The following is a 27,716-nucleotide window of genomic DNA, read 5'->3' on the forward strand; positions in this document are numbered from 1 at the left end:
AATATATAAGAATTTAATTAGGTCAAGCAGGATCTTGTGCTTTAGATCTGATATTTCTAAAGGTGTGTTGTAGGACTAAGTGTGCTCTTGGTTGTTGTTTGTGTGATTCTTTGTATTGGGTATAGTTGGCCTTAGACAAATTTATATCACTGTTTGATAGATGAAAATTAGTTTTGTTTGTTTTTTTAAGATGCACAGACTCAACATCATCACGAACAATGGTTTTAGTAAGAGTATGACAGAGTTAAATGGCAACAGACCTTGTGGGACCCTCTCTGCTCCTTGCTCATCTTTTTCCGCCTTGTCTCGCTTCCGAAGCCCGGAGATCGGCACTGCGGACATGAACAAAAGCTATTATTCTCAGATATACTGCAGCACGCTGCGGTCGTGTGTGTGTTTTTTTATGCGAAAGCTTAACCGAAAGCCACAGACTTTCTCCAGTACACTGTGGAGGAACCACATGGAGGAACATGCTTGCTCCACACATGAGCCGCTATCAAATAATCAGTAATGGGCAACTAAAATAAAGCATGTCACTACTGAAGTGAACCAAGACGTGGAGCTGTGTGGTGCAAAATGTCATGTGTATTCCCATGTGAATGTCGAACTTTGACTGTATGAAGAAAAAAAAAAAGATGAGATGATGTTGTTTTTATATTAGGGGTGAACAAGAAAAAACTATTTCAATTTCTAAATTTTTTGGCCACAAGACATCATCTATACTCAGACAGTATTATTTTGTGACGCATATGAGAGTAAATCTTTGACTGAGGAGGACTGAATAATGTCTATAGTTAAGTTCAAATTTTGGGATCTACTTGTCACTGGACATCAACCAATTTAAAGACTAGCGCTCATGCATTATCAAATACATTTCAATTTCAACAAATACTAGTTTATTGAATAATAATTAACAAAAAGTTTTGTTTTTATGATTTCATATATTATATTATATTATATTATATTATATTATATTATATTATATTATATTATATTATATTTTAATGCCAATTAATGTCTTTTTGTGTGGAGAAGCACATTTACATATGCAAAGTGTTTAAAAGTCATTTTCTGTTTGTTTTAAATACACAGAATTTGTGTATTTACTAAAGCCGCAGTCACACTGCACTTTTCGCCCCATAGACTTCCATTTAAGCTTCAAGCTTGATGAACTCTGACCTGCGACCTTGTGTTTGGCTTGATCGAGCATCTGCCTTTAAAGTTTGCTTAGATGTCCACACACTGATGTTTGTCTTTTCATGTGTAATTTTAACAGATTTTTAACAGATGCTGCAGCTATGACTGATAAGTTGCAAAAGTGGCCTTTCTTTACTAGAAATAATTCACAAATGGTTCTCTCTGGCAAATAAGCATGTTACAAGCATATGTCTGTTTGATAACTGCTTATACATTTTTGCACTTATAGCACATATTCTTTAAAATAAATGTACTTTTAATAAATGAAATACCTGACGTGACTTTTATAGATTTTGTGATTAGGGAAGTGCTGAAATGAAAATTCTAGGCCTGAAAACAAAAGCAAAAATTCTGAATGCACTTGGCCAAAAATGAAAATGCTTTACATTTAATAAAATATTAAACAATTATTATAAAGAATTTAAGGCTTTTTTAATTTTAACTCTAACTTATTACTCGATATTTATAACTATTAATATAACTTAATCATACTGATTAAAAAATAAATAAATGTAAGCCAAAAAAACCACATTTTACTGTAAGCAAATGAGTCGAGATGTGTCAGTTTACCAGTGTTGCCATGCCAGCACAGTAGCACCCTTGTGAGCAGCAGGAACAAGTATACTACATAAAAATGTCCCGTCGTGTTATTTGTGCAGATTTGCTTTTCTGGTGAGCATGTGCAGTCATTGCATAGATAAGTATATGTGAACAAGAATTTTCCAGAGCATGATACTGAGCTATTTTGAATTTTGATGCATCAAGGGTGCAAGTTAGTCGATGGCTGCACTTACGCTTTGGTCAGCGTGACAACAAGCCTCCCTTACAAAGCACAAGCCATTGAAAAGAAGCACAGTGCTTGTCTTGAGTAAAAGCAATTGTGATATACCTTGCTTGATTTTCTTGCAATCTATCGTCAATCACAGAATCGCTGGTGTTGTGATAGATCATAAAGTAGGCAAAATATTGTGACTGTATCATAGAGTTAACCTCTAATTCCCACCCCTACTTCATATGAGAGGAAGTCTAAAAAAAAACTTGGTCAAAATATCACAATTTCAGAAACCAATAACAGTTCCAAAATGTGGCTTTATAAAGAGCAAAGGCTGCAAAAAGAAACCAAAATGGCTGCATGGATGAGAAGATGAAGCTTTTGACTGTCACATCACAGCTTTGGCCATCACGCAGCGGCGAGGAAGAGTCTACTGGTGCTAGCATAAATTAGGGTTGCTAGTGTACAGCACTAGACTGAGTGGGAGAGAGCTTGAAGAGTGGGTTACCTGGAAGTTCACCCTCTGCCGTCCAATAGAGCACTGTGTGAGGAACACAGACAGCAACAGACAGGGTTGGGCTTCACAAATACAAACTCTTTGCCCGGTCTACGCTAAATGCTAATAGCTAATGGGCAGCAGAATGTTAAACTGATTTTAGTTGGACTTGGGGGTTTGACTGTTCAAAGGTTTGGGAAAGTTTTTTGTTGCTATTGTTTTTAAAACGGTTTTAAATGGAAAAAATCTGAACTAAATTTAAAATGAATTGTTTTACATGAACAATAATCTTTTAAAAAATTGACTAAAAATCAAAATTTGATACACTAATTCACATTCAGAAATTCAATAATACAAATAAAGCATTTGAAATATTCATTGGAGTCTTATAGTTATAGGCATGGAGATTACAGTGGTGTCAATATCATTATCAGGCAAATATTAAGCTTTCATAATGTTTAAATAAATATGCCATTAACCTAGTTAGTCAAATAATAGGATCAGCAACATGTTCCTCATTTAAACAGAATACACTTTATTACTAGCCAGCAGATTCTATATTAATTCATTCATCTAGTCACTGACCCGCATATAAAGGCAGACATGTAGACCTCACAAAAACATTACAGAAGAGTTGGGCTCCTCACCTTTAGGAATGGCAGGAACAAAGCGCTTCTTCCACCAGGGTCTGTTCCTATCAGACTTCTCATCATCACTGTCCTTCCTGTCCTCAGACTAAACACAGACAAATACATGGTTTAAGTACTGCAGTTCACAATAACATTTACATTTGGTCAATTACACAATCCACAATGTAACAAAAGTAAATTGTGTAATCATTTTATCAAAGAAAAAACTAAATATATATATTTGTATGTATGCATTTATGTATGTATATATATATATATATATATATATATATATATATATATATATATATATATATATATATATATATATATATATATATATATATATATATATATATATATATATACATACACACATATATATACATACATACATATGTGTGAGTGTGTGTGTGTGTGTGTGTGTGTGTGCGTGTGTGTGCGTGTGTGTGTGTGTGTGTGTGTGTATGTATATACATACATACATACATACACACATAAACTAAATTACTACTTTCACAGCTTTGCAGTTTTGAATATTGATTTGAATATCTTAACTCAGCTTTGAGTAATATTAAAAAAACATTTAAAAATCATAAAAAAAAATGGTAATGGTAGTGTAAGTACAGCAATATGCCCATGTTTACCTCTCCTTTGAGGGAATCCTTGCTGGGAGAAGAGGTAGGCCCAGTAGAGTAAGCTCCAGCCGGGTCTCTCTCCTCCATCATGGTCCTGCGGTTCAGTCCGGGGTCACTGTTAGGTCTACGTCCAGCGGACACCACATCTGTGCTGCGGCTCCTCACCAGCCTCTCAGGGTAAGAGTGCCTCTGCTTGGGGTGCTCCAGGTCACCCTGTGCCAGGTGGGGAGGAAAGAGGGGCGGACGGGGTTCCATGTGGCCGGTTATGCTGGCCTCTGGAATGGGTGGGTCAGGCGGAGGGTGAGGGGGACGAGGATAGTGTACCTTGGGTCGCACTATTGTGCCAGTGCACGAACCTGCAGAGACATTTGAGACAAATTCAGTGGGTTTTGTATTTAAAGTCAACAAGAAACTGAAGTGGCAATACAGTCTATTCTACTCTATTGTGACTTAAATCCAAATGACAGGGCTTCTCAAACAAGAAACAGTTCATAGTTTTCAGTCATGGGGTGGTGCGGAGACCTTGAGGGCAAACATCCATAAAAATACAGTACAGGCCTGTCAAGATTGTTTCAAGCAGTGAATATTATTTATTAAGAAAGAAAACAAAGATGTGTGAACAAACTGCAAGATTTGGGCCCTGGTGATCCATCTACAGCAATCAATGCCTTTTAATATTAGTCTAAAAATTAAATATTCATTATATTGACTATGCACACTATATACAGATGAGCAGATTATGTAGGGCCCTGTGAAATTCTCTGAAATATATCTTTTTTGTTTATACTTTGAGAATTCAAACTTTCTGGACTCCCTTTTAATAGTTAAAATAAAATAGTAAATCAAAAAGCATGTTCAGGTGATTAAAATGATTAATTTTAAAATCATTTAAAATTAAATTTAAAAGCATACAATGAACCTTATAAAATGTTTTGTTTAAAATGTAAAAAAAAAAAAAAAAAGTTTTCTATATAATTTTTTTTTTCCCCAAATAAAACAAAAACTAAAACAAATTTTATTTATATAATTATTTATATAATTCTCCTGGAGAGGCTTTGAGTTTCCATGTGTAAATGAAATGACGAAAACACTAAAAATATTTACAAATTTAAAAACAATTTAAACTATTTAAAAACAATAAAATGTCAGTAAAGTGACTTTCGTTTTGGTTCTGGAAACAAAGTTAATTTGTTTATGCCCTTCATTTTTTATGTTTTGTTTATGTCCTTAAAGTAAGATAGCAAAAGCTGACAACACCACAAGCATCAGTGGCAGAATGTGCAGTCTTCACATATAAACAATCTCGTGTTTGATATTCACAGACAACAGCCCATATTATGATTTAGTTAGATGGACAGCAGTGCTTTATACGTATCCATCCATATTTTCTACAAAAAAAAAAAAAAAGTAAATAAACAGGCAATTTTTATTTTTAAAAAGTCAAAAGTTAAATGATTTACCTTTTGGAAATTGTAACTTTAGGACTGCACAATATACAGTTGAAGTCAGAATTATTAGCCCCCCTGAATTATTAGCCCCCTGTTTATTTTTTCCCCAATTTCTGTTTAACAAAGAGAAGATTTTTTTCAACACATTTCTAAACATAATAGTTTTAATAACTCATTTCTAATAACTGATTTATTTTATCTTTTACTGATGAGAGTAAATAATATTTGACTAGATATTTTTCAAGACACTTCTATACAGCTTAAAGTGACATTTAAAGGCTTAACTAGGTTAATTAGGTTAACTAGGCAGGATAGGGTAATTAGGCAAGTTATTGTACAATGATGGCTTGTTCTGTAGATTATCGAAAAAAATATTTAGCTTAAAGAGGCTAATAATTTTGACCTTAAAATGTTTTTTAAAAAATTAAAAACTGCTTTTATTCTAGCCGAAATAAAACAAATAAGACTTTCTCCAGAAGAAAAAAATATTATCAGACATACTGTGAAAATTTCCTTGCTCTGTTAAACATAATTTAGGAAATATTTTAAAAATAAATAAAAATTCAAAGGGGGTTTAATAATTCTGATTTCAACTGTATTGTTCGTGCATCAATATCGCAATGTGTGAATCCGCAATAGTCAGATCGCAGGATTAGATTACTTATTAAAGATTAAAAAATAAAGATATTATTAAATGTTTTAAATAAATTATATGATTTATATAACGATGACCATGTTATTTTATGTTTGATTGTTCAATTTCTGTACCTGAATACTGTTAGAATCTCCACAAAGTCATAAAGCACTGTTTCCTTAACTGCTCTGTTGTTTTTATATACACTTTTTTTACAATTTTTTTGCAAACACACTGCATAGAAAGACTTGATCATCCTAATCTATCTAAATGAATAAAATCTTTCCACACAGAGCTTTATCATTTAATTTTATGAAGTTACATTCATATGCAATGTCAGATTTTTCCAATATCGTGCAGCCCTAATATACTCCAGTAACTCTGAATTTCTGTATTTGCCTCATAACCTCCAGTTCTTGACAAACAAAACTAGATGCCAGGGTCGTGACATGACTTCTGTTGGACTGGCATTCATAAAAAAGCCTCAGTGCACAGCGTCAGCAGGAGTGTGTGCATGAGAGAGCTTGAGAGAGCTGTCAGAGTCGGACAGACCTCAGGTGAAAGTGGGCCACCTGTTCCAAGGGTACAGCATCTCTGCCGCGTGCCTTCCGATGCCAGCCCTGTGCCACCAGCTCAGTGGGGACGGGCCTCTGAGCCAAAACGCCTGCAGTGAGGTCTAGCAACCTGTCATCCCCTCACCTTGCACCACACACATAGATTCTCACAATGTCCCGCCAACACATTTATGCAACTTTCCATTGTAGATGTGCAAGCTCGGGCAGACAAATCAAATGTAGCCTTTAAATGCTAATATAATAAAAACTTTTATTCTACCAGAATGAGCCATAACAGGATAGAAGTCTGGCAAGCGCTTGTGTTATTTTACAGTGCACATGCTGATTAGAGGGCTCTTGTCATTAGACACAATAATGGCACTCCTTTGTAGCTCTTACATGTGTAAGTACTGAATTCTACAGCAGTGCATGCTGGGAAGTGACATTACCTTCTCCAGAGGAGAGGGGATCGAACATGGCCAGCAGTGAATCTGTTTGAGAAGGTGCACAGGAGAGACTGTGAGCTCCTAGAGAGGTGGAAGAATGAAGGGGTGGATAAAGGGATGAATAAATGAGTGATAAAGGACTGTTAGTCCCACACTACACAAACAAAGAAACAAGATCAACAGTGGAGCAGGATGAAATTTACTAATGAAGATAAAATAAGATCAAATGTTTGATATTCTCCTTTAGAGATGCATTTAAATAAGGTATTGGGATATCTCCAGTTTAGAACTTTGTTTTAAAGATGCACCATGTTATTAAGTTTGTTTCACAAAACATTATGTTTAAACACCTGATATTTCAGCTTTATGCTTTTTGATACCAATATTCACTTAAAACATTCAGAAATATTACATTTAAGGCAATACTAATTACAATAAATGTTAGTCACTGATAGACACAATAAATTCTAAACTAAGTTGCACAAATTTTATTGATTTAACTATAAATTATGATGAGCAATATGAAAAATAGATTTTTAATACAATTCAATTCTATTCACCTTTATTTGTATAGCGCTTTTACAATGTAGATTGTGTCAAAGCAGCTTCACATAAAAGATCATAGTAAATTCAAATAGTGTAGTTCACTTTTCACAGTTTAAGTTCAGTTCAGTTTAGCTCAGTTCAGTGTGGTTTAATAATCACTACTGAGGGATCAAACACTGAAGAGCAAATCCATCGATGCGCAGCTTCACCAATTGGCGAAGGTGAAGAAAAAAAACCTTGAGAGAACCAGGCTCAGATGGGCACGACCATACAGTGGTTAACATTTGAAGTGGTTCGAAACCTTTATCAAAGTTGTCCTAAAACTATTCAACAACACCCATTCTTGTCCATTATTTGAAACAAAAATAGTAACATAGTGAAACTTTATTACATTAAAAACAATTCCATTTGAACATTCTTTCATATATTATTCGACAAAGTTGAATCTGGTGGAAACCGTTGAATCAATTTAGGTAGGGATTGACAAAAAAGATGGAAAGAGCCATTTATTTTAAATATGAATATTTTGCAACATTTTAAACATTTATAGTGTCACAATTTGATTCATTTAATAAATCTTTAAAATAATAAAAAAAATGAATAAATATTGGCCCACAATAACTTCAAATGTAAATGGGAATATGGCATATATTATGTTTTGGATAAAACCAAAATCAACTAATATCATTTGACAGCCAAAATAGTCCAATCACATTAAATTTCACTAAAGTTTAAGTGAAGAGCAAAGCTTTCCTTGGTGCATCTTTAAATAGAAAGCACAGTATTTGTGTGCTCCATCATTCACTAGAGTGTGTGTTTGTACCATGAGCAGAGTCCTCTCCATCTGGACTGGTCACGGAGTCTTTGCCTCCAAAATCGGAACTGCATTCCGAGCGTAGGTCTTCAATCTTATTAGGGATGTCCTCTGACGTGGCACTGATGCCTGCACAAACAATATGCAACAAATCAGCAAAACCTCCAACTATAAATCACAGATGGAATCATTTTACCTTCAAAACTATAAATTAGTTTGGCTTGTCATAAAAGAAACTTTTCTTATGACAAAATCTCTGTGAATAAACACCACACAAAAAAACTTTCTGTTCTGCTGCCATTGCAAAATCAGCTCTGAGTTTGACTCTGCATACATCTTTGAGAAATACACTTCAGATAGTAAGCAAAAATCTGCCGTGCAGATGATGGAGTGGTGGCCATGTTGAAGAGGCATGTTGAACATCTCATTTTAAGCTCCTCGAGGAATGAGGGAAGCCATTGCTCCCATGAGCACATAAAGAAGAAAAGAGAATCCCAAGGGAGGTCGAAGTAGGTAAACGAGAGATGGAAATGGCAAGACTGAACGAAAGAAGAAGGGAAAGGTGATCCATCTGCCGAAGTCATCAGGGAATTCTCTCCAAAAGAAGTCTGTTGGGAGTTTGATGTGTTACCGGTTCGTCTTCATAGCAATTTCAGGCAGAAGAGTCCTTTAATGAAGAAGTCAGTGAGATGGAATAACATTCAAATGTGACAGGCTTTCAGAGAGTTGCTCAGATCTGTGATTCCACGTTGACTGTGGCGATATGGAGGAATGTTCCAATCTTTTCATTACAAACAGGTGAACAGCTTGTAATAAAACTTTACCTAGCTTGTCTATTAAAGCCTGTGGACTGATTTTGGTTGCAGAGGTTTATACGTGCTCCCAAGTTTACATGAAGGTATTCAATATTACTATCTATCTTATTGGACAGGCAGGCTTATCAGCCAACATCCAAATCAAATGTCAAAAAACGAGTGGTTGCAAAAACCGACTGTGCTGTCACCTCGTGCTCCCTGTGTCTAAACTAAAAAACTGTGACAGACGACGGACAACTTTAACGTGTTCTGTGACTGCGTGAGAGCTTGTATGTTTCTTCACCTGCAGGTGGCAGTATCTGTACTGTCATTCCACAAAGGTAAATCAGAGCTAGTGATGCACACATAAAACCTGCAGAGAAAACAGAATTTAAGCAGTCTGATAATCCATATTGACAGTCAGCTTTTTTGTGTTCCTTCTTGACTTGCGTTGTTCGCTTAGGTTTATTACTTCAGTTTTTGTGCAATGATTCACAGCTGAACAGCCAATCAGAGTGCTCTCACCGACTGCTAATACCGATTCTACATGATGAATCAAACAAAACACTCTATGACGTGAGCACAAGGAAAGGCAACATGTGGAACAAACCAAACAAACTAGCTTAAAAAGACACACCTTGATGTATCCTGGCTGTAAGACTGAAAGGTTTAAGCATTATTTAGGAACTGAGCTGTGGTAACACATTGCTCTTTAGTTAAACGTAAGCTTGCAGAATGAAAAATGTATCAAAATGACTGAATAAAATTATTTTTTATTTCAAATTTAAAAAGGTTTTATTTTATTTGTGGTGGTGTTCATCACACCACCAATTTACTAAAGATTTAACAGGGACTTTTTTTTTTTCAAACAAACATACTTGTTAATCCATGACATGCTCGAGACATTCATCGTAAATTTTCGAATTCTTCTATTTTTACCACTTAACAGCAAGGCTCAATATGTTAACATTAAACAGACAATAAAAACAATTGTGCAGCATCTACTGATCATAGGTGGCTTGTACTTAGTTTATGGTCAATTAGTCTGAAACATTTGTCAACTTTTAAGATTTATGTAAACTAAAGTAATACAAGCCTACTTTTGCTATTATACTTGCCAAAACAATCATTTTCGCAGTTTACGTCATTATTGTGATAATACCATATTTCATCATAAACGCTTTTGCAATTAATCGTAACAAGAAATGTGATAGAATATGATATTTTACACTTTAAAAAATGCTGGGTTTCACACATTTCAGTCATGTTGTCCCAATACAAATCGATTAAGTTAACTGAACTTTTTTTTTATAAATTTAAGTGGACTGAACATAAAACAATTATGGCCGATGACCGATAGCCATCACGATGCTGAGCCGGCATTGCCGTCCTCCAGCCAGCCCCTGTCGCAGCAGTAACCCGCTTATGAAAAATACACACTTAGGCCCTGTTTACGCTAATACGTCTTAGTTTTAAAATGCCATTTTAGAACGAAAATGATCCACATCCACACTGGCGTTTCACCTAGCATTTCTGAAAAAGCCCTCCTTTCGCACTGGTCTATACCGCTGATAATGCACATCACGTGACCCACACTTTCATGTGCTGCAGCGTCTAAATTCCAGCAGTCAGCCGTGTAAAGCAGTGTACGTCAGACAGTTTATCAGGGATGTACTGCTGGATCGCACCTCATTATATGTTAAACCTGATATTTAATTAATCTTGTCTCTATTTAACGACTCTTCAGTCTTTTGAATCTATCAGGTAAGATGTCACAGCGTCAGTACACTGCTTTCATCTTTCACGGTTGTACTTAGTAATTTTAGCAAAACCCCTAGATACTGTAGGTCGGTTGCTGTTGGTTGTGCACCTTTTTTACCAACCAAGTTTGTCCACACCGTTATAATGACACAGATCACTCTGCCTATTCATGCCAGAGTCCTGCCGAAAAAAAGTGACTGACAGGTGGTAATTTGTGTGCAACTTAACTTTATTTATCTATGATTTGTTATGGGTAACACAAAGACCATACGGGTCGGGTAGTTGAAACGGTAGGCTACAAATAATTAATTCGTTATGAATTAATTAATTATTCAAAAATAATTAATACACCGCCGCCTACGACGACGACGCTATCGCACATCACAATGTTTCACATTAGACATAGTACGATGCCAAATTGGTCGACATCACCCAACCCTATCGCACGCGCACACACACGCGCACGCACACGCGCACGCACACACGCACGAACGCACGCACGAACGCACGCACACACCTCAAATAGCAACAGGGCAGAGGTGCGCCAGTCACTGAATCCAGCATAGTGTTATCAACCGTCCACCACATTCTGTATTTTTTATGCACTGTGTTTGTCAGAGTTATCTGTAGCTCAAATGGTGGCATTCTGTATTTAGCTTTTCGCTTATTCGGTGCCTCTGAACTGTCATAACACCTCTCAAAGTGTTTTTCTGTGTGCAATAACCTTAAGCATGTCATGGAGTTTTGTCACTTCTGCGCATGTTTACCTGAAACAACGCTGAGTCCTGGAGTACTTGGTCTAGAGCTGACCTCTCGAACCTCGGTGTCGTCTGAAGTGCTTCCCACACCAGAGCAGCTCTCCAGTTCCTGCAAACGTTCCTCCTGCTTCAGGTCTGCAGCTTCTGCAACACACATTCATTAACTGTAGAAAACAGCGCACAGCATCCACACACACATAAAGACACGCAGCAGGGCATCCCCATGGAGGGCTCTCATTTGCGTGCTCATTTGTAATCATGCAGGTCTCAATTGGTCTTTGGAGTCTACTTTTCCCAGCACCTAGAACTGAAATCAACCCGAGCAAAGCAAAAAACAATCACTCATTCACTTTTTCTATTGCTTGTGATGCAAAACGGGCAGAGAGACAAGACCACACACAGTCTGCCGTCTGCCTGCTACTGGCACAGTCTTGTTTTACATTTAACAGTCAGCCCTTACTACAGGATTATCATGTCTGTCACTACTTTCTGATCTCTGGAGTGGAGACCAATGTCAAGTACATATTTGAATTATTGATATGAAACAAACAAATTAATTAATAAACGTTGCTTTCTTCAAAAAGTGCAATTATATCAATCGAAATACTATCAAACTAAACTACAATAACAGAAAGTAGCCTGTAAAATGTAAACAGAACACAATAATTAATAAAAAGCAGAGCTGAAAAATTATATAAATGTCCAAATAAAATAAAATAAAACAAAAAATAAAATAAAAAGCATTCAAAACTAAAAAAAAAAAGAAATGGCAATGTAAAAAATATTAGTATTAATATTAAGGTTTTTTGTCCACACTTGTTTCACAACCATGGATTGTGAGAAATGTTTTATTATTATTATTAATTTTATTATACATATTGCATACAATTTTACAAAGCAATATATAAAATGGTTAATAAAAATATACACAATTACAAATCTTGTTATTATATTTTACAAATACAACTACTTTTTTCTTTTCTTGTATGCGTTTTAACCAAATAACAACAAAGATACTAGCTATAACAAAATATCAGATCCAAATATAATGCTTTAACACTTTAACATCTCTAATATGAGAAACTAAAGGTTAATCCCTCCCCAGCTATGAACCTGGGATTTTAACAGTAGCTGTTAACTGATACATTACAATAGTGTATATTTTATGCAAGCTGACTGGCCAGCACCAACAACCAGAGCTGCACCTTTAAATCAATCTCTCCAAGACTAACAGAGTTCACCAGAAGATGTGCTCACATGCATTTATACCTCACCTGAGTCACTCGGCAGAACCTCCACACTCCAGGCCTCGCTCGTGGTCTCAGAGATGGTTGAACCATATGGATCCAAAAGCACTGGCAAACACAGCATGCTGCCCAGCGCATTCTCTGCTGCAGCCCCTATGGAGAATGGAGAAGACAATCATAAGCAGGGCCAGACAGAATCTGCAGGCATTTTTTGATATTAAATTATATGTAGTAACTAAAAACTTAAAACATCAAATTAAAATAACTTTTATTTATGGTTTACAATGCAAATACAATGTGATCCCCTTTTTCGGTAAACAAAGCAAGTTTCTCATTCTGTATAATATACACTCAACAGACACTTTATTAGGTACACCTGTCCAACTGTTTGTTAATGCAAATTTCTAATCAGACTATCGCATGGCAGGAACTCAATGCATTTAGGCATGTAGACATGGTCAAGACAATCTGCTGCAGTTTAAATCGAGCATCAGAATAGGGAAGAAAGATGATTTAAGTGTCTTTGAACGTGGCATAGTTGTTGGTGCTAGACGGGCTGGTCTGAGTATTTCAGAAACTTCTGATCTACTGGGACTCAGGTGATCAGCAGTGAGCAGAACCTTGAGGCAGATGGGCTACAGCAGCAGAAGACCACACCGAGTGCCACTTCTGTCAGCTAAGAACAGGAAACTACAGGAGGCTACAATTCACACAGGCTCATCAAAATTGGACAATAGAAGATTGGAAAAATGTTGCCTGGTCTGATGAGTCTCCATTTCTGCTGCCACATTCGGATGGTCAGGTCAGAATATGGTTTCAACAACATGAAAGCATGGATCCATCCTGCCTTGTAACAACGGTTCAGGCGTAACGGTGTGGGGGATATTTTCTTGGGACACTTTGGGCCCATTAGTACCAATTGAGCTTCATGTCAATGCCACAGCCTACCTGAGTATTGTTGCTGACCATGTCCATCCTTTTAGGACCACAGTGTACCCATCTTCTGATGGCTACTTCCAGCAGGATAACGCACCATGTCATAAAGTGCAAATCATGTCAGACTGGTTTCTTGAACAGGACAATGAGTTCACTGTACTCAAATGGCCTCCACAGTCACCAGAACTTAATCCAATAGAGCATCTTTGGGATGTGGTGGAATAGAAGATTCAGCTGTACATCCATGAAGCGACAAATCTGCTGCAACTGTGTGATGCTATTATGGAAATATGGACCAAAATCTCTGAGGAATATTTCCAGTAACTTGTTGAATCTATGCCACGAAGGATTAAGGCAGTTCTGAAGGCAAAAGAGGGTCTAACCCGGTAATAGTAAGGTGTACCTAATAAAGTGGCCGGTGAGTGTATGTACTAAAACACAAAAAAAAGATTACTTTACAGACTGTACAGTAAACAAATCATATAAACAATTAAATAAGCATATTAGTTATTAATATGACTGAAATTATTATAAAAACTGAATGCATATTTACACACATTTTCATAAATAATAGGGCTGCACAATACTGGTAAATATAATATATGCAATATTGTTGATTATATAACATTTCCCAAGAAAAATGCTATTTTTATTAGCCATGTTTTAAATTATTGAGTTATTTCATGACACTAAAATAAACAGGTAAAAGATATTCTTATATTCTACAGCAGGGGTGATCAACCCTGTATCTGGAGATCGACCTTCCTGCAGATTTCAGTTGTAACCCATATCAAACACACCTGCCTGTAATTATCAAGTGCTGTTCAGGTCCTAATTAATTGGTTCAGGTGTGTTTGATCAGGGTTGGAGTTGAACTTTGCAGGAACAGATCTCCAGGAACAGGGTTGAGCACCACTGTTCTACAGGGTGGGCCATTTATATGGATACACTCTAATAAAATGGGAATGGTTGGTGATATTAACGTCCTGTTTGTGACACATTAGTATATGTGAAGGGGCTCATGAAAGAATAAAGTTACGTTAAAACCAAGCACACCATTGTTTTTCTTGTGAAATTCCTTTTAAGTTTGATGTCTCACATGACCCTCTTCATGTTGAAAAAACAAAAGTTGGATCCAAGATGGCGACTTCAAAATGGCCACCATGGTCACCACCCATCTTGAAAAGTTTGCCCCCTCACATACACTAATGTGCCACAAACAGGACATTAATATCACCAACCATTCTTATCTTATAAAGGTGTATCCATATAAATGGCCCACCCTCTATACTAAAAAAAACTGTCAACGTGCAAACATTTAGTCTTTAAAATACAATAAATGAGTGAAAGAGCAGTTATTTTGACTCTGATTGGCTGTTGTTTTATTCCTCTTGTCTTCACCCCCACCATAAGTGTTTGTTTTCAGCTGTGGGTGCACCTTTGAGTGACAATAGAAGTACAGCAACTACTTCGAGTGGGGGATAAAGATAGTAAGACCCCATCTCATTGGTTTAAATTAGATAAATAACCAATGTATCAAATTGTGCAGCCAAGTGCAAGTAAACAAACAGATTCAATGAGGGGCTAAAAAAATGTGCGTAATTATGCGGGCACAGATTTCATGTGGGCCTAGTCACAAGGCATCTCTCTGATCTACAGCAGCAGGTAGACGGACTGCGACAGGGATGGCCAAAGGTTAATTGCAGCCTCCATCCTCTACACACACACATATATATGCAATCATCAGGGTTGTGACTTTGAGGTGTGGATGGAGCCGAGCATCACTCATAACCTCATTATTCTCTCTCCGAAACATTCCCAACAGGAGCTAGCGCCTAACAAGGCAGAAGAATGGAGATGGAGAGCCAGGATGGGGAGGGTGAACAGCCAACATGTCATGGCGGGGGCGTCTTGATGCTCGGGCAGAAGCGGAGATCATGAGCACTCCATATGAAGCTCTCGGCAGGTCACAGGACTGTGCACGAGGGCAGGTTTCGGCGGGCCTGCAGGAAAGCTTTCCCCCGCTGGCCCTGTTTACAGTGAGTGAGGCAGGGGCTCGGGGCCGCCCGTCTTTCAGGTGCATGATTAAATGAGTGGCACCCGCAGTAGTGAAACAATTAGAATTTCTGCCTCATTATCATGGTAATCTTATCAGTGGGATAATGAGGTATTAATGGATATTTAATGTGTATCTCATAACCCAATCCCTCGGAGAAAACACATAAGGAAATCGCTGTAAATTCACTTAATGATGGAAAAGTCCCCCAACGCCATATTCCGAGGAATGAAAAATGGAGGATGCAAATGAGAAGGAAGCAAGGTCAATAAGACTGCAGGGACTGTGTGAATGTCAGAGAGAGGGAGGCGAGCATGAGAGAGAGAGTGAATAGGGAAGACAAGGGGATGGAGGGAAAGGAGAGAGACTGACAGAAATTCAGAGAATAAGTGTGGTCGAATGAAAGACATGCAGTTTCACAAATATTCGGGTTAGTGGATAATCAAATTGTACAGTTTTAGATTGTTTATATTAAAACAGTTCCTATATGTCGGCACCAATAGTCAACAGTGGTTGGTGCGTTGATATAGCACTGAAGTGTAACCCAAGTTCTATTCCCAACTCAAGGTCCTTTGCTGATCCTTCTCCTCTCCTTGCTCCCCATCAATCTCCCTCTCTCTCCACTGTCCTATCTAATAAAGGTTAAATACCACTAAAATATAATATTATATTTTAGATATTGTTATTATTGACAGACAGACAGATAGATACATAGAGGCAGACAGATCGATATAGCTTATATTACAGAATGAAAACAAGGCAAATATTGTAATAATATTATAATAATTTATATAAATTATGTATCAACATATTTAATAAAATGGTTGCATTTTATAACAACCACAACAACAGCTTGTTTATTTATAATTTTACTATATTACTATATTTTTTCATGAAGAGCTTTTCAAGGGGCCTCAAGAATTAAAGAAAAGAATAAAAGACTAAAAACTAATTAGAAATAATTCATTATTTGATTAACAAAATAAAGATAAACAAAATAAGATTAGTAATCAGTTATTATCAAAAGTAATCGACTTAACTAATTTAATAATTACGATAACGTTAAAATAACCAGTCATAATTATAAAAGAGAAATTATGCATATTTTGATTAGGAGATAGTATATGAGCATTTGTATTAATAAAGTAATAAATAAAATAACTTAACTTAATTGTAACATAATATTTAGCAAGTAACATCTAAAATATGCCTTACCGCATCTTTAATGTACTCAATCATGTGTAAATAAGCTGCAATTAAAATCTATTATAAACTTTTTACACATTTTACAATGTCCTTGTTATAATGTAATTCAGGCACTGAGTAATAATAATAATTCACAGCATGTCCTATAGTAAGTAATGAGTAATTAGAGTTAGGTTTACGAACACTGTTTAGTTTAGGGTAAGTTGCATGCATTTTCTCAATGACACAAAGTGTTACCCAATTTTGATTTAAAAAATGTCCAAAATGCTCCATGATAATAAGAATGTCTTCAACATGAAAAACAGATAAAATAACATCCACAAAATCCAGTCGTAATTACTAAAGGACTATTAGGGAGGACTCACACAGAGCGTGTAAAGATCACACTTCAACTACTTCATTGAGAAGTGCAACTTCTACACAAACCACAAGGAGGCAGCAATGGGTTTGTTGGTCAACTAGCTAAAATGAACTACATCTCAGCAAAATGAGCCTAAAAATAATATTTTGCCACACCTGCCAATGGCAAATTCCCAGCCATGATATGCCTGCTATTTCATTAAAAACTGGCAGATTTGGTACAACTAGATTTTTTCTTTGCTACTACAATTAATTTTTTTTTATATTAATAAAATACTTAGAATAATATTAATAATTATTAATAATAATGTTTTTTTATTGTTGTAATATATATATATATATATATATATATATATATATATATATATATATATATATATATATATATATATATATATATATATATATATATATATATATATAGGTATTGTTTTATCCATTCATTTGAAATGTTCATGATTTTATGGCAGAAACTGCAAGAAAATGTATCCATTGCTGAATAATTACTGTAAATAATTCTAACTATAAACTGTAGAAGCTGTTTGAGTTATGTTGTGTATTCAGGTGTGCATTAAAACTTACTAAAGCATGCAGTACATCAGATCATATTCCTAAAGCACATTCTCTTTGATTTGAGAATTGTTCTTAATCATATTATACGTGGGATCAGGCATTGCAAAAATCTGCAGAAACACACATGTACCTATCTCCTGCAGTCGGTCCTCATCCATGTTGGGGTCAAAGTCACTCCCCAGGACATCAGTGCTCCAAGTCTCACTGACCGTCTCAGAAATGTCTCGGTCATCCGTCAGGCCCATCATGTCCCGAATCTCAAACTTGCGCAGTTTATCGTCCAAATTATCCTGTGTAGTGGCTACATAACAGACAACACAGAGTATGTGGGTGTCAAGCAACGCCATTTTAATCAAAAAGTTTCTTCAAGATGTTTGGTGAAATACTCTAAGATACAAATTCACCTTGTTCGTGTTCCAGTAGCTGTAAGGCCTCTGCACCGTTACTACCAGACGGTCCTGGTCCTCCTTCTGACACAGACTCCACTTCCAAATCCAAAGAAGAAACTGAATTGGAGCGGTTAGACGGCCCTGCAGACATCCCATAAAAGGTAATATTAATTAATGTATTACTATTATTTGATAGTTCTGCCTAAACAAAACAATCTTGGCAATTTCAATATAATTGAATACAATAGAAAACCGATTTATACAATTAAAATAAAATAAAAATAATTAAAAATAAAAAAATCAGATAAAAAAAACTCAAAATTATTTTTGTTATAAAACAATATTAAAGTAATATGAAACTAGCAAATAAAATAAATCCAGATCAAATCAAACTAAATATAAAATGACCTTTCTCTCTCTTTACTTGAAAATAGAAGAACGAGAAAAAGAAAGCAAAATGCCAGGTGGACATAAAACAGATGTACAAGTGAGCCATCTACTGGTTGTCTGAGGAAAACACACCCTCAGAAATGCCCTCCAGGTTGTCACTGCAAAGTGAGAAGCGCAGTGTTTTGTCAGGCTTGCCATGTAATTTGGTGTCGTCAACAGGAGCGTCTCCTTGTCCTCCATCTCCAAGATGCAAAGTCAGAACCTACAGTCACAGACATTGCAAACGCATATAAACTATCAATATAATCATTTGAAGACTTCAAATGCAAAAGCCTCTAAATGTCATCTAAAAATGTTCATCTAAAACGAGTTTTTCTCAGTCTCCTTTGTTTGTGTTGAGTTATTTCACTGCAAAGGCAATGCAAATAACCTTTTGATCACCATAAAAGTAAAATAACTAATAATAAGCACAGGATCCTAAAATCTCATTCGACTTTTAGACAGCCATTGCATCTGCACACTTCATTTCTTAATCACGATAAAAATCACATTATCAATCATATGACATAAATCCTCAAACTTCTGACCTCGTTTTCTGACATCATCCCGGGAACGGTCTGTGGGGATGTTCCTAGCGAGATGACCAGCACTTCCTCAGGCGTGACCTCTTGCAGAGACTCTTGGGAACTGGCTTCGGTCTCTCCCTCCTGGGCCATGTTGGATCGGCTTCGGCTGCGAGAGCCTGCTGGGTGAGGGAAACGGGGAATGGAGACCAACTGTTAGGGTTAGATGAAGAGCAAGGCCACTAAAGTGCTAGCAGAAGCCTAAAAGCCTGCATGAACATTAGCACTCAGTCACAAATACTGAAAAAGACTTCAAATGAAAAGTGAACACCTTTTAAGAGAACTGCACCAGTATAGTTTTTTATAGAGATGCAAAGGACTGACTGATTAGTTGTCAATATTATTTTTAATATCAAAACAACTGATCAATTCAAAATAACTGATTTCAGCTGATGTTCATTATTTTTTCCCCTATAATAAAAGTCAGTGGTGACCATCAACTGTTCTGATAACAACATTTTTCTAAATATCTTCGTTTGTGCTCAACAGAAGAAAGAAACTCATTTGTGTTTGGAACAAATGGAGGACAATGAAATGATGACAGCATTTCCATTCTGGAAGAGAACTACTACTTTAAGCTTCAACATTATTATCATCATCATCATCATCGTGTATAGTTCTGATGTGTTTAGTGTAAGCGTTTGGATGCAAAACATTTCCAGCATATACGAGCATGCATGAGTTCATTAAAACCTCTTAGCTCCTCTGCTTGGATAAACGAAAAGTGCATCAGATCACTGTCTGGGGTTGTATTGTGGATATCATATTATATCATATATAGTATCATATTGGTTGATATATCATATTGGTTGCTTCTAAAAGCTTAGGCTGCTGACTTGTTGCCTCGATGTGCAGCGTCGTAAAACGTCGTAACACAAATTTCAGACAGATTCTGAGACAGCATAAAGATTTCAACACACACAAGCAAATAGAGAAAGCTTTAGTGATAAAAACATTGCAAAAAGTAAAAAGCGTTGGTCCGATCATACATTTACACATAAATTGACATTAAAGCGGAGCTTTGAGATGCCTTTTTTAAGCTAAGTGAGAGGGTTGTGAGATTTATAAGGAAGTGACGGATACATCTATGCTGTCTTCAAAACTTGATTAGAAGGTACCTCTAGAGCAGGGGTCTCAAACTCACACTGGCGGGGGAGCCATTTCAGTAACTGACAATTGATAGGAGGGCCGTTTTAACATTCAAGCACAAAAGAAAAGTGACGTAATCGATGCATCTTAGGACAACATACCTGATGTTTATATTTCAAGCATTACCTGTCACCAGTGATAATGCAAATCAGCACATTTTTTTGCTTCACACAGCTGCTGAAATATATCTGTGGCTGTTTAAATTAGCATTTTGACAATTAAATAGTCATAATAATGATAATAAATATTATTATTCTGTCCCAACCAATTGTTACGTTCCCCAAAAGTGTAACATAGCGTAAAAACAGCAGAAACAGTTTGGGTAACTTTACTGGCAATTGTTCTTTTTAGTATCTTTCTTTTATGTAAAACTACAACAAAGAGGGGGCAAGTAAGTATATATTCACATTTACTTTAACATGTTCAATTTAACTAGCAGTAAAATGTACATAGTTTTCATAGAAATCTCAATACGCATATGAGGAAAATCTAATAAATGAGACTAATAGAATCGAACTTAAGCAAAATTAGCATATTTGTTACACCACCAGAATAAAGTATAAGCAATGCAAAAAGGTTTTGACAAAATACAAGCGGTATAAAACTGATAATAATCAAATGATCAAACGAGTTTTAGTAAAAATAGAGCACTTATGCAAACTGAAAATAAAACTGAAATACAGTATAATATAGTGCAGTACTTTAAAGGTGGGGGGTCAAAACCACAAGTGGCTATATGAGACAGCACAACAATGATAGCGATTCAAAAACATATGTTTTGTCAGGCCGAATCTTGTTATATTTTTGATGTCAGTTGCGGGCCAGAGGGAGGAGGAGGGTGGGCTGTAAACGGCCTGCGGGCCAGGAGTTTGAGACCCCTGCTCTAGAGACAGGAAGTGAAGCAGAATTTGGATTTGGCTGTGTCTTCCTACCATCAAAAAGAAGCATTTTAACTCAACTGGTACAATTACCTAAGCAACATTCAACATTATGAATGTCAATGTGCAGTACATAAAGTCCTAAAGATGTAGAGACATGATCATTGGCCTTTTTTTCCAGATTTTACACAACAGACTGCACAGTACACATCTGTAGGGAACAAAAATAACACGCTAACAGCAACAAAAACTTTTAGCAGATTTTTTTCTGACCCGGGCATACATCTGAGACGTCACTATTGACGTGCTGTTTATTAGTCATTAAATTTCTTAAATGTTTCTATTAAAGGTTGCCACAGAATGAAAATATGAATATAGCTAGGCATAGATGAACAATAAGAGTTCAGCACATGGAAAGACATGCTGCGAGTACCAAACATCAAAGCTGCATCTTATTAGTTTACAGCCTTTCATAATTCAAAATGCAGGATATACAAATTATAAATATATTTACAGTAGCACCACCATGAAGCGGCATAAGGTGTGTTTAAACGTATCTATGGTTAGTTTAATTAAATAAATGTGTATACTGTAGCTGTGAATATACCTGCAATGAGGCAACAAAACATTTAAACTGCTGATTATAAGTGTTTAATACACATTTATGCACCGAGTCATATCACTCGGATTTTTCTGGAGAAAAAGAAATACAATATCCTTTATAGAAATATATTATAACTATAATAATTCTAAATTCATATTTATAACTATTATATAAACATAATATATGTTTATGCAGTGGTTGATATTAATTTCTGCCTGTGTTTTCATAAACATTTAACCCACAAAGTACAAATCTCTCAGTCCCTTTTGTCAATAATTATAATTCTTCTAGGCTTAATTTCCTGCGGTTATAAATGAGATTATAAAACTATTCCTGGAGACTTTCTGCATTTAAGCCACACACCTACTATGTAGATATTAGAAAACATTTAACATATTGAATTCATGGCAACTATTGATTCATTTTGCACTCCTACAGGCCATTTATTTACAGTTAAAAAAAATATTCTAAGTAAAGACGCTTGCGTTTTGAGTATCATTAGCCACTGAAGCAGACATATCACATTCTTAATTAAGTATAAAATGTAATTTATTAATTGATCATTTATTTAAGCAATGGTCAACTATGGACGTTTGTGAAAAGTGACTACTTTTAATGCAAATTAAGATATTTAGAAGAATAAACGAGTTTGGTCCCACATTATTTAAAGAAAACATTCCAATGCCTCTGTAAAAACTCCTTTTGGTATTAGTTTCAGTAAATGATGCAAAGCAAACTAATTAAATTAATAATCAAGAAAAAAAGCCAGTGTGAGGAATATGATGGAAAAAGGTGGACATACATCTTACAAGATTTGTGACGCTCATAAATGGTCTTTGCTTGTCTGAGCAACTACAGTACAACCACTTTTGTATCGCTAGAGGCAAGTAATGCAAGTAACGCAACCAAGATGTGCAAAAGCAGCGACATACATGCCAAACACAGCGAACACTGGCCAAGCACAGATGAAGCGGTGGGAGGTGGAGGATGAACAGGGGTTTTGTGTACAACAGTCACGGTAGAACAGCAGGGTTACCCACCAAACGGGGTTACTAAGGGTATATGAGCGGACAGGGAAGTGGCAGAGGGCTCCCAACATGTTATGGCTGCCAACTGTTGTCCTGATCATCATTGTCAGCAAGGCAAGAAAAAAAGACGGAAGAGACAGAAGGGGAGAATCAGAGAGCTGGTGGATAAGATTCACAGTGTGTTAAAGATCAGTATATGAGTGGAAGAACAAACAGTTGGTAATTAACAGAGGATCAGCAGCTAATGTTCATGTCTGATTAGGTGATGCAGAAAAGCTGTTCCAGTGTGTTTATGAGTTGACTCATGTCCTCCATGTTTGTACGTAAAATTTATTTGAAATGAAATAGACCAGTGGTACACAGGCTTCTTTCTAGTGGTACATGGAGGAATTGCTGAATAATTAAAATAAAGAAATGAACACTCTTTTAACCCTTTGACGCATACAATAACACAGATGTGATCAGTAAATATGTTTTAATAGGCTAAACCTTTTATTTTATTTTCAATTTTCAAATGTTTGTTATGTATTCTATCATTTGAAGCTAATCTCCTCCCGATATTTGTTACGGTTGTTGTGGGTGTACCCTGTATTTTTATATCCCAATGTTGACAGATATGGTGTAATCACATGCTTTTCTGACACAAAGCCTACTCTAACATGCAGTAAGCAGATCTCACTTCCAATTTAAGTATGCAAATCCAATTCATATATTTAAAATACAAGTTAATGTTCAGATTTTAAAGATATGCATTGCATGTATTTATGACTTATTTGTATATTTAAAAATTTACCAAAAAGAGTTTATACATTAATATTATGACATACATTTATGAGGTCTAAGGAACATTTGCAGGTTTTGATGAATAGGCTACTATGTGATAATACTTCACATTTTAGTACAGCAGTTTTCTTTTTACTTTAAGTGTAGTGCCATTTTTAATTAACTTTTAAAAGCACATTAATTTAAACGTTGATGTTTTATTTATCTTTTTTACCTATAAGCACAATGCGGTGTTAGTAATCAAACTATTTATAATGTTTAAAGTGGCTGACAATAATAAATATGATTAATAAGAAGAATTAATCTGCAACGTTTTTGAACTGCGCAGAGCTGTAGCTGATTAATTAGGCCTACTATCCTACTGTACTTCAATACCGGTTATTATGGTGGCACTTGGAGAGACCATTTTTTTCTGAGGTGGTACTTGGTAAAAAAAGTTTGAGAACCACTGAAATAACCCATTTCTATGTAGTGATGTCACTGGCCCATGAACATTTCCTGCTTGTTATCAAACTATCGCATAATTGTAACAAGAGTCGATTAAATCATATCTTGGCATTATAACAGCGATCATAGCATTATTTACACGGAGCATACACTATTATTAAACATACACTATTATGTTTTTCTCTTCTTTTTCATTCTTTTATAACACATTTTATCTGTTTTTATGCTTATTTATTTATTTATTTTTTACCATTCTTATTATTTGTTTTTATTTTTCTTATACTTGTTTCTTTTATTCCTGTTTATGTAAAGCACTTTGAATTGCCACTGTGTATGAAATGTGCTATATAAATAAACTTGCCTTGCCTTGCCTATTTATCAATATATAGATCTTCTTGGTTTCTCAGAAGCTAAGAAAATAAAAAATGTATAACAGAAACTACGTTAGGACCATTGTTTTTGTTTACATCCCTCAAAATGGTCTATAACATATCACTATGCGAACCATGCTTTTTGAAAGGAAAAAAGATCGGCACACACAGTATATTTATATTAAAATGTATATATAAAAGATATATTATAAGATTTTATAATTATTTATTATTATTTTTATTATTAGCATACCAAACTTTAAAGATACTACTTACCATTTACTATTGTATAATCAATATTGAGATATGATATCAATCCTAAACCATTATTTTTACCATTAACATTTAAGTTTAACATTTAACTATTTAAATGTTTTATCATTATTATTATTATTATTATTATTATTATTATTATTATATTATTGTAGAGGTAAATATTATTATATTATATTTGTGTGTGTGTGTGTGTGTGTGTGCCTGCATGTGCGTGTAAATGATTTATTACATAAAAGGTACACAGTTATAGAAACCTGGTGGTAATGGCACTTATTTTAACTTTCACATCCTTAAAAGCACAAAACTTGCTTTCAATATGAACATTCTGAAAGTTTGTTCAGCAAGCTATCGGAATGAGTAGGTTTATTAAGTTAAAAGAAGTCAAGTTGTTTAATGTTGTTTTTTGAAACAGTTCATCAAAAGAAACATCTTAAAACAGTGTGTAAATCAGAGTGCTAGTCTCTGCTTCAACAATCATGTACTGAAGTTAAAGTAGAAGCAATACCAATGGGAAGGCGGTTCTTCTTGTTGGCTGGTGTAGTAGCAGGGGAGAGCTGGGGTGTGTTTGAGGGTGTGAGCTCCAGACTGTTGCTTTTTGTTGTGCGGGACTGAGGAACATTAGCCAGTAGAGTTTCTAGAGCCAGATGCTCTTCCTCTCTGAGCTGATCGCCTGCTGTAACACTGCGCACAAAGTCCACCTGGACACAGAAATAAGACATGTTTTAACATCGGCGCAAACATAGTCAAACACAAAGTTCAGATCATTTTTTATAAGTTGATATCTTATGAAATATGATGAAATGTTTTGTGTCTTCAAGTAATCTGTTCACGTTATCACATTCTCCTGATTTTCCTTATTATGCTCGACATGAATTATGCACATTTCGGAAGAAATGCACTTAAGGTAACAAATAATTTTTGCACAAAAAAAAATTAATTAAATAACAAAAATAAATAAAAAAAAAATCTATACACAGAAATCTATACAAGTGAAAAAAAAATCCATACACAGACGCATCAGTCAACAGTTTGTACAGCTGAGTTGGTGCTACTGACATGCTGTATATTACTTAATACATGATTCTAATCATGTGATAAATTAATGTAACAATCATATTATTCTATTTAATCAACAATCATATTATTCTATTTTAATTATTCATTTTACACTACACTACATTTTTCTTTGGGTGAAGATGCTCATGTTTTGATTGTCATTCGCACATCATGACATGACATGACAATAGCTGTTTCCATCCAAACATGCGAATTAGGGTGTACTCACACTAGGCACAGTTGCATTGAACCATGCCAGGGCGCGATTGTCCCCCTCCCCACTCCCGACACCCCGCACTCACATTGCATTTTACCTTCCGAGCCTGAGCATGCTTCATTGACGATGGGACAGTTAGTAAAAGAAGCTCTCTCGCTCAGCACAATGGAGACAGCTTTAGTTGTATTGTTTTGTATTCTTTTAAAGTTGTTTGTGATGCTGAACCGATCCACCACTTTTGATGCTCATAAACTTTCATAAAATCATCGTGCTTGCACATATTAGGAGGTTTGCTGAAGGTGCAGCTGACGTGCAGCAAGGGGTTTGCCTCTTTAATAAACTATGACAGTTCATGTTCATTAAAAAAGAATGATTAATAAATTCATATTAAACAGATACTTAAAAGTGACGTCGCATATTCATATTGAACAGTTCCTTAATAGTGACATTGCATCTTCAGTTTTGCGCTCTGGCCCGTGTCAAAGCCCAACCAAGCCGTGCTCTGACACACCTCCTCCAACTGGGCCGAGGCCGGTCAGCACTCTCATTTGTCAAACGAACTGAGAAATGCGCTCGGGCACAGTTCGGATAACCTAGCATGAGTACATCCTTAGACTTGTGTGCAAAACTGGAATAATGCATAAAACATTTGCAAATAAAGCACCGTTATCATTCAATCAGTCAAAGAGAGCAAAATCATAATTTCCTGATAAAACTATCATCAAATATCTAAATGGAACTTTCTGTGGTAGAAGAAGTCACTGTGCGATTCTTTTCTTATAATAAATTACTTGCGCCTCAGAAGACAAAGACAAGACGCAATGAACACAGTCTTAACTGTCTTTCAGAGGTCTGAGACCGCTCTGGGAGGCAATAATACTGAACCACTTTGATGATGAACATTGACTAAAAGATATTAGTTTTACAACGAGTTCGGTCAGCAGGTTTGTCCATTACCACAGTCCCATCGTGTGCCCATTTTAACTTTATTTGTCAAAACAAAAATCACATGACTTTTTTGATGTGCATACCGGAATTTGCTTAGCAAATGGGTTTCCATCGTAGCTTATGCATACTTTTTCTGCAAATTTTCAAAATGCATTCGCATCTCGCAACATAGCTAGTGTGTCAATAAACCAGACACATCTTGCATAACTAAATTAATTCACAGGTTAAAATAAACGAAACTTAAATATGTGAATCTGTGGAACGTCTGTACACTTTATTTTGGTGGAAATAAAAGTCAAGCAAAAAGTCAGTATTTTTTGATATCATATCGAAAAAAGGCTTATAAATATACACAATACGATTTCTTTATGTCTTCAGGTAATCTTTAAACTCATTCTTCATCAGTGCTGGTAATTAAAGCAGGTGGGCCTCATTATTCAGCGATCATCATTAGTGAATTTCAAACAGTGAGTCTAATGCAATAACAACATAGGAGTCGGGCTAATTGGCTCTGTAAATGACAGTGCGATGATGAACACCTTGCTGCTCTTGCGTAGAAGAAAACTAGGGAATGCAGGGTTATTGGCTGTTGGCAGTGCTGGGCAGGAAGAGTTAAAGAATTATGACTTTGAAGGTATGTAGAGTGACTGCTTCTGCTGGATTAACGGGACCGGTTTGGACATGCTAACTTT

General features: G+C 35.7%; 1 protein-coding gene across 6 annotated transcripts in view; it reads right to left on the reverse strand.

Annotated features, from left to right (window-relative positions):
- Positions 1-27,716, reverse strand: part of gapvd1 (GTPase activating protein and VPS9 domains 1) — a 75,252-nt gene that overhangs the window by 15,799 nt on the left and 31,737 nt on the right. The window contains exons 7-20 of one of the 6 annotated variants that reach the window (XM_056463282.1): positions 25,309-25,501; positions 22,939-23,019; positions 19,232-19,386; positions 18,777-18,906; positions 18,270-18,395; positions 17,996-18,166; positions 12,762-12,887; positions 11,497-11,631; positions 8,184-8,303; positions 6,818-6,895; positions 3,742-4,088; positions 3,113-3,200; positions 2,478-2,510; positions 261-332 (exon numbers count right to left, since the gene is read on the reverse strand). In XM_056463282.1, coding sequence (XP_056319257.1) covers positions 261-332; positions 2,478-2,510; positions 3,113-3,200; positions 3,742-4,088; positions 6,818-6,895; positions 8,184-8,303; positions 11,497-11,631; positions 12,762-12,887; positions 17,996-18,166; positions 18,270-18,395; positions 18,777-18,906; positions 19,232-19,386; positions 22,939-23,019; positions 25,309-25,501 — 1,855 coding nt within the window. Of the gene's footprint in view, positions 1-260; positions 333-2,477; positions 2,511-3,112; positions 3,201-3,741; positions 4,089-6,817; positions 6,896-8,183; positions 8,304-11,496; positions 11,632-12,761; positions 12,888-17,995; positions 18,167-18,269; positions 18,396-18,776; positions 18,907-19,231; positions 19,390-22,938; positions 23,020-25,308; positions 25,502-27,716 lie in introns of all 6 variants that reach the window. The other 5 variants (XM_056463281.1, XM_056463285.1, XM_056463284.1 and 2 more) reach the window with 5 other exon arrangements.

Source organism: Danio aesculapii, chromosome 8 (assembly GCF_903798145.1).
Source record: "Danio aesculapii chromosome 8, fDanAes4.1, whole genome shotgun sequence".
Classification (NCBI taxonomy): Eukaryota; Metazoa; Chordata; class Actinopteri; order Cypriniformes; family Danionidae; genus Danio; species Danio aesculapii.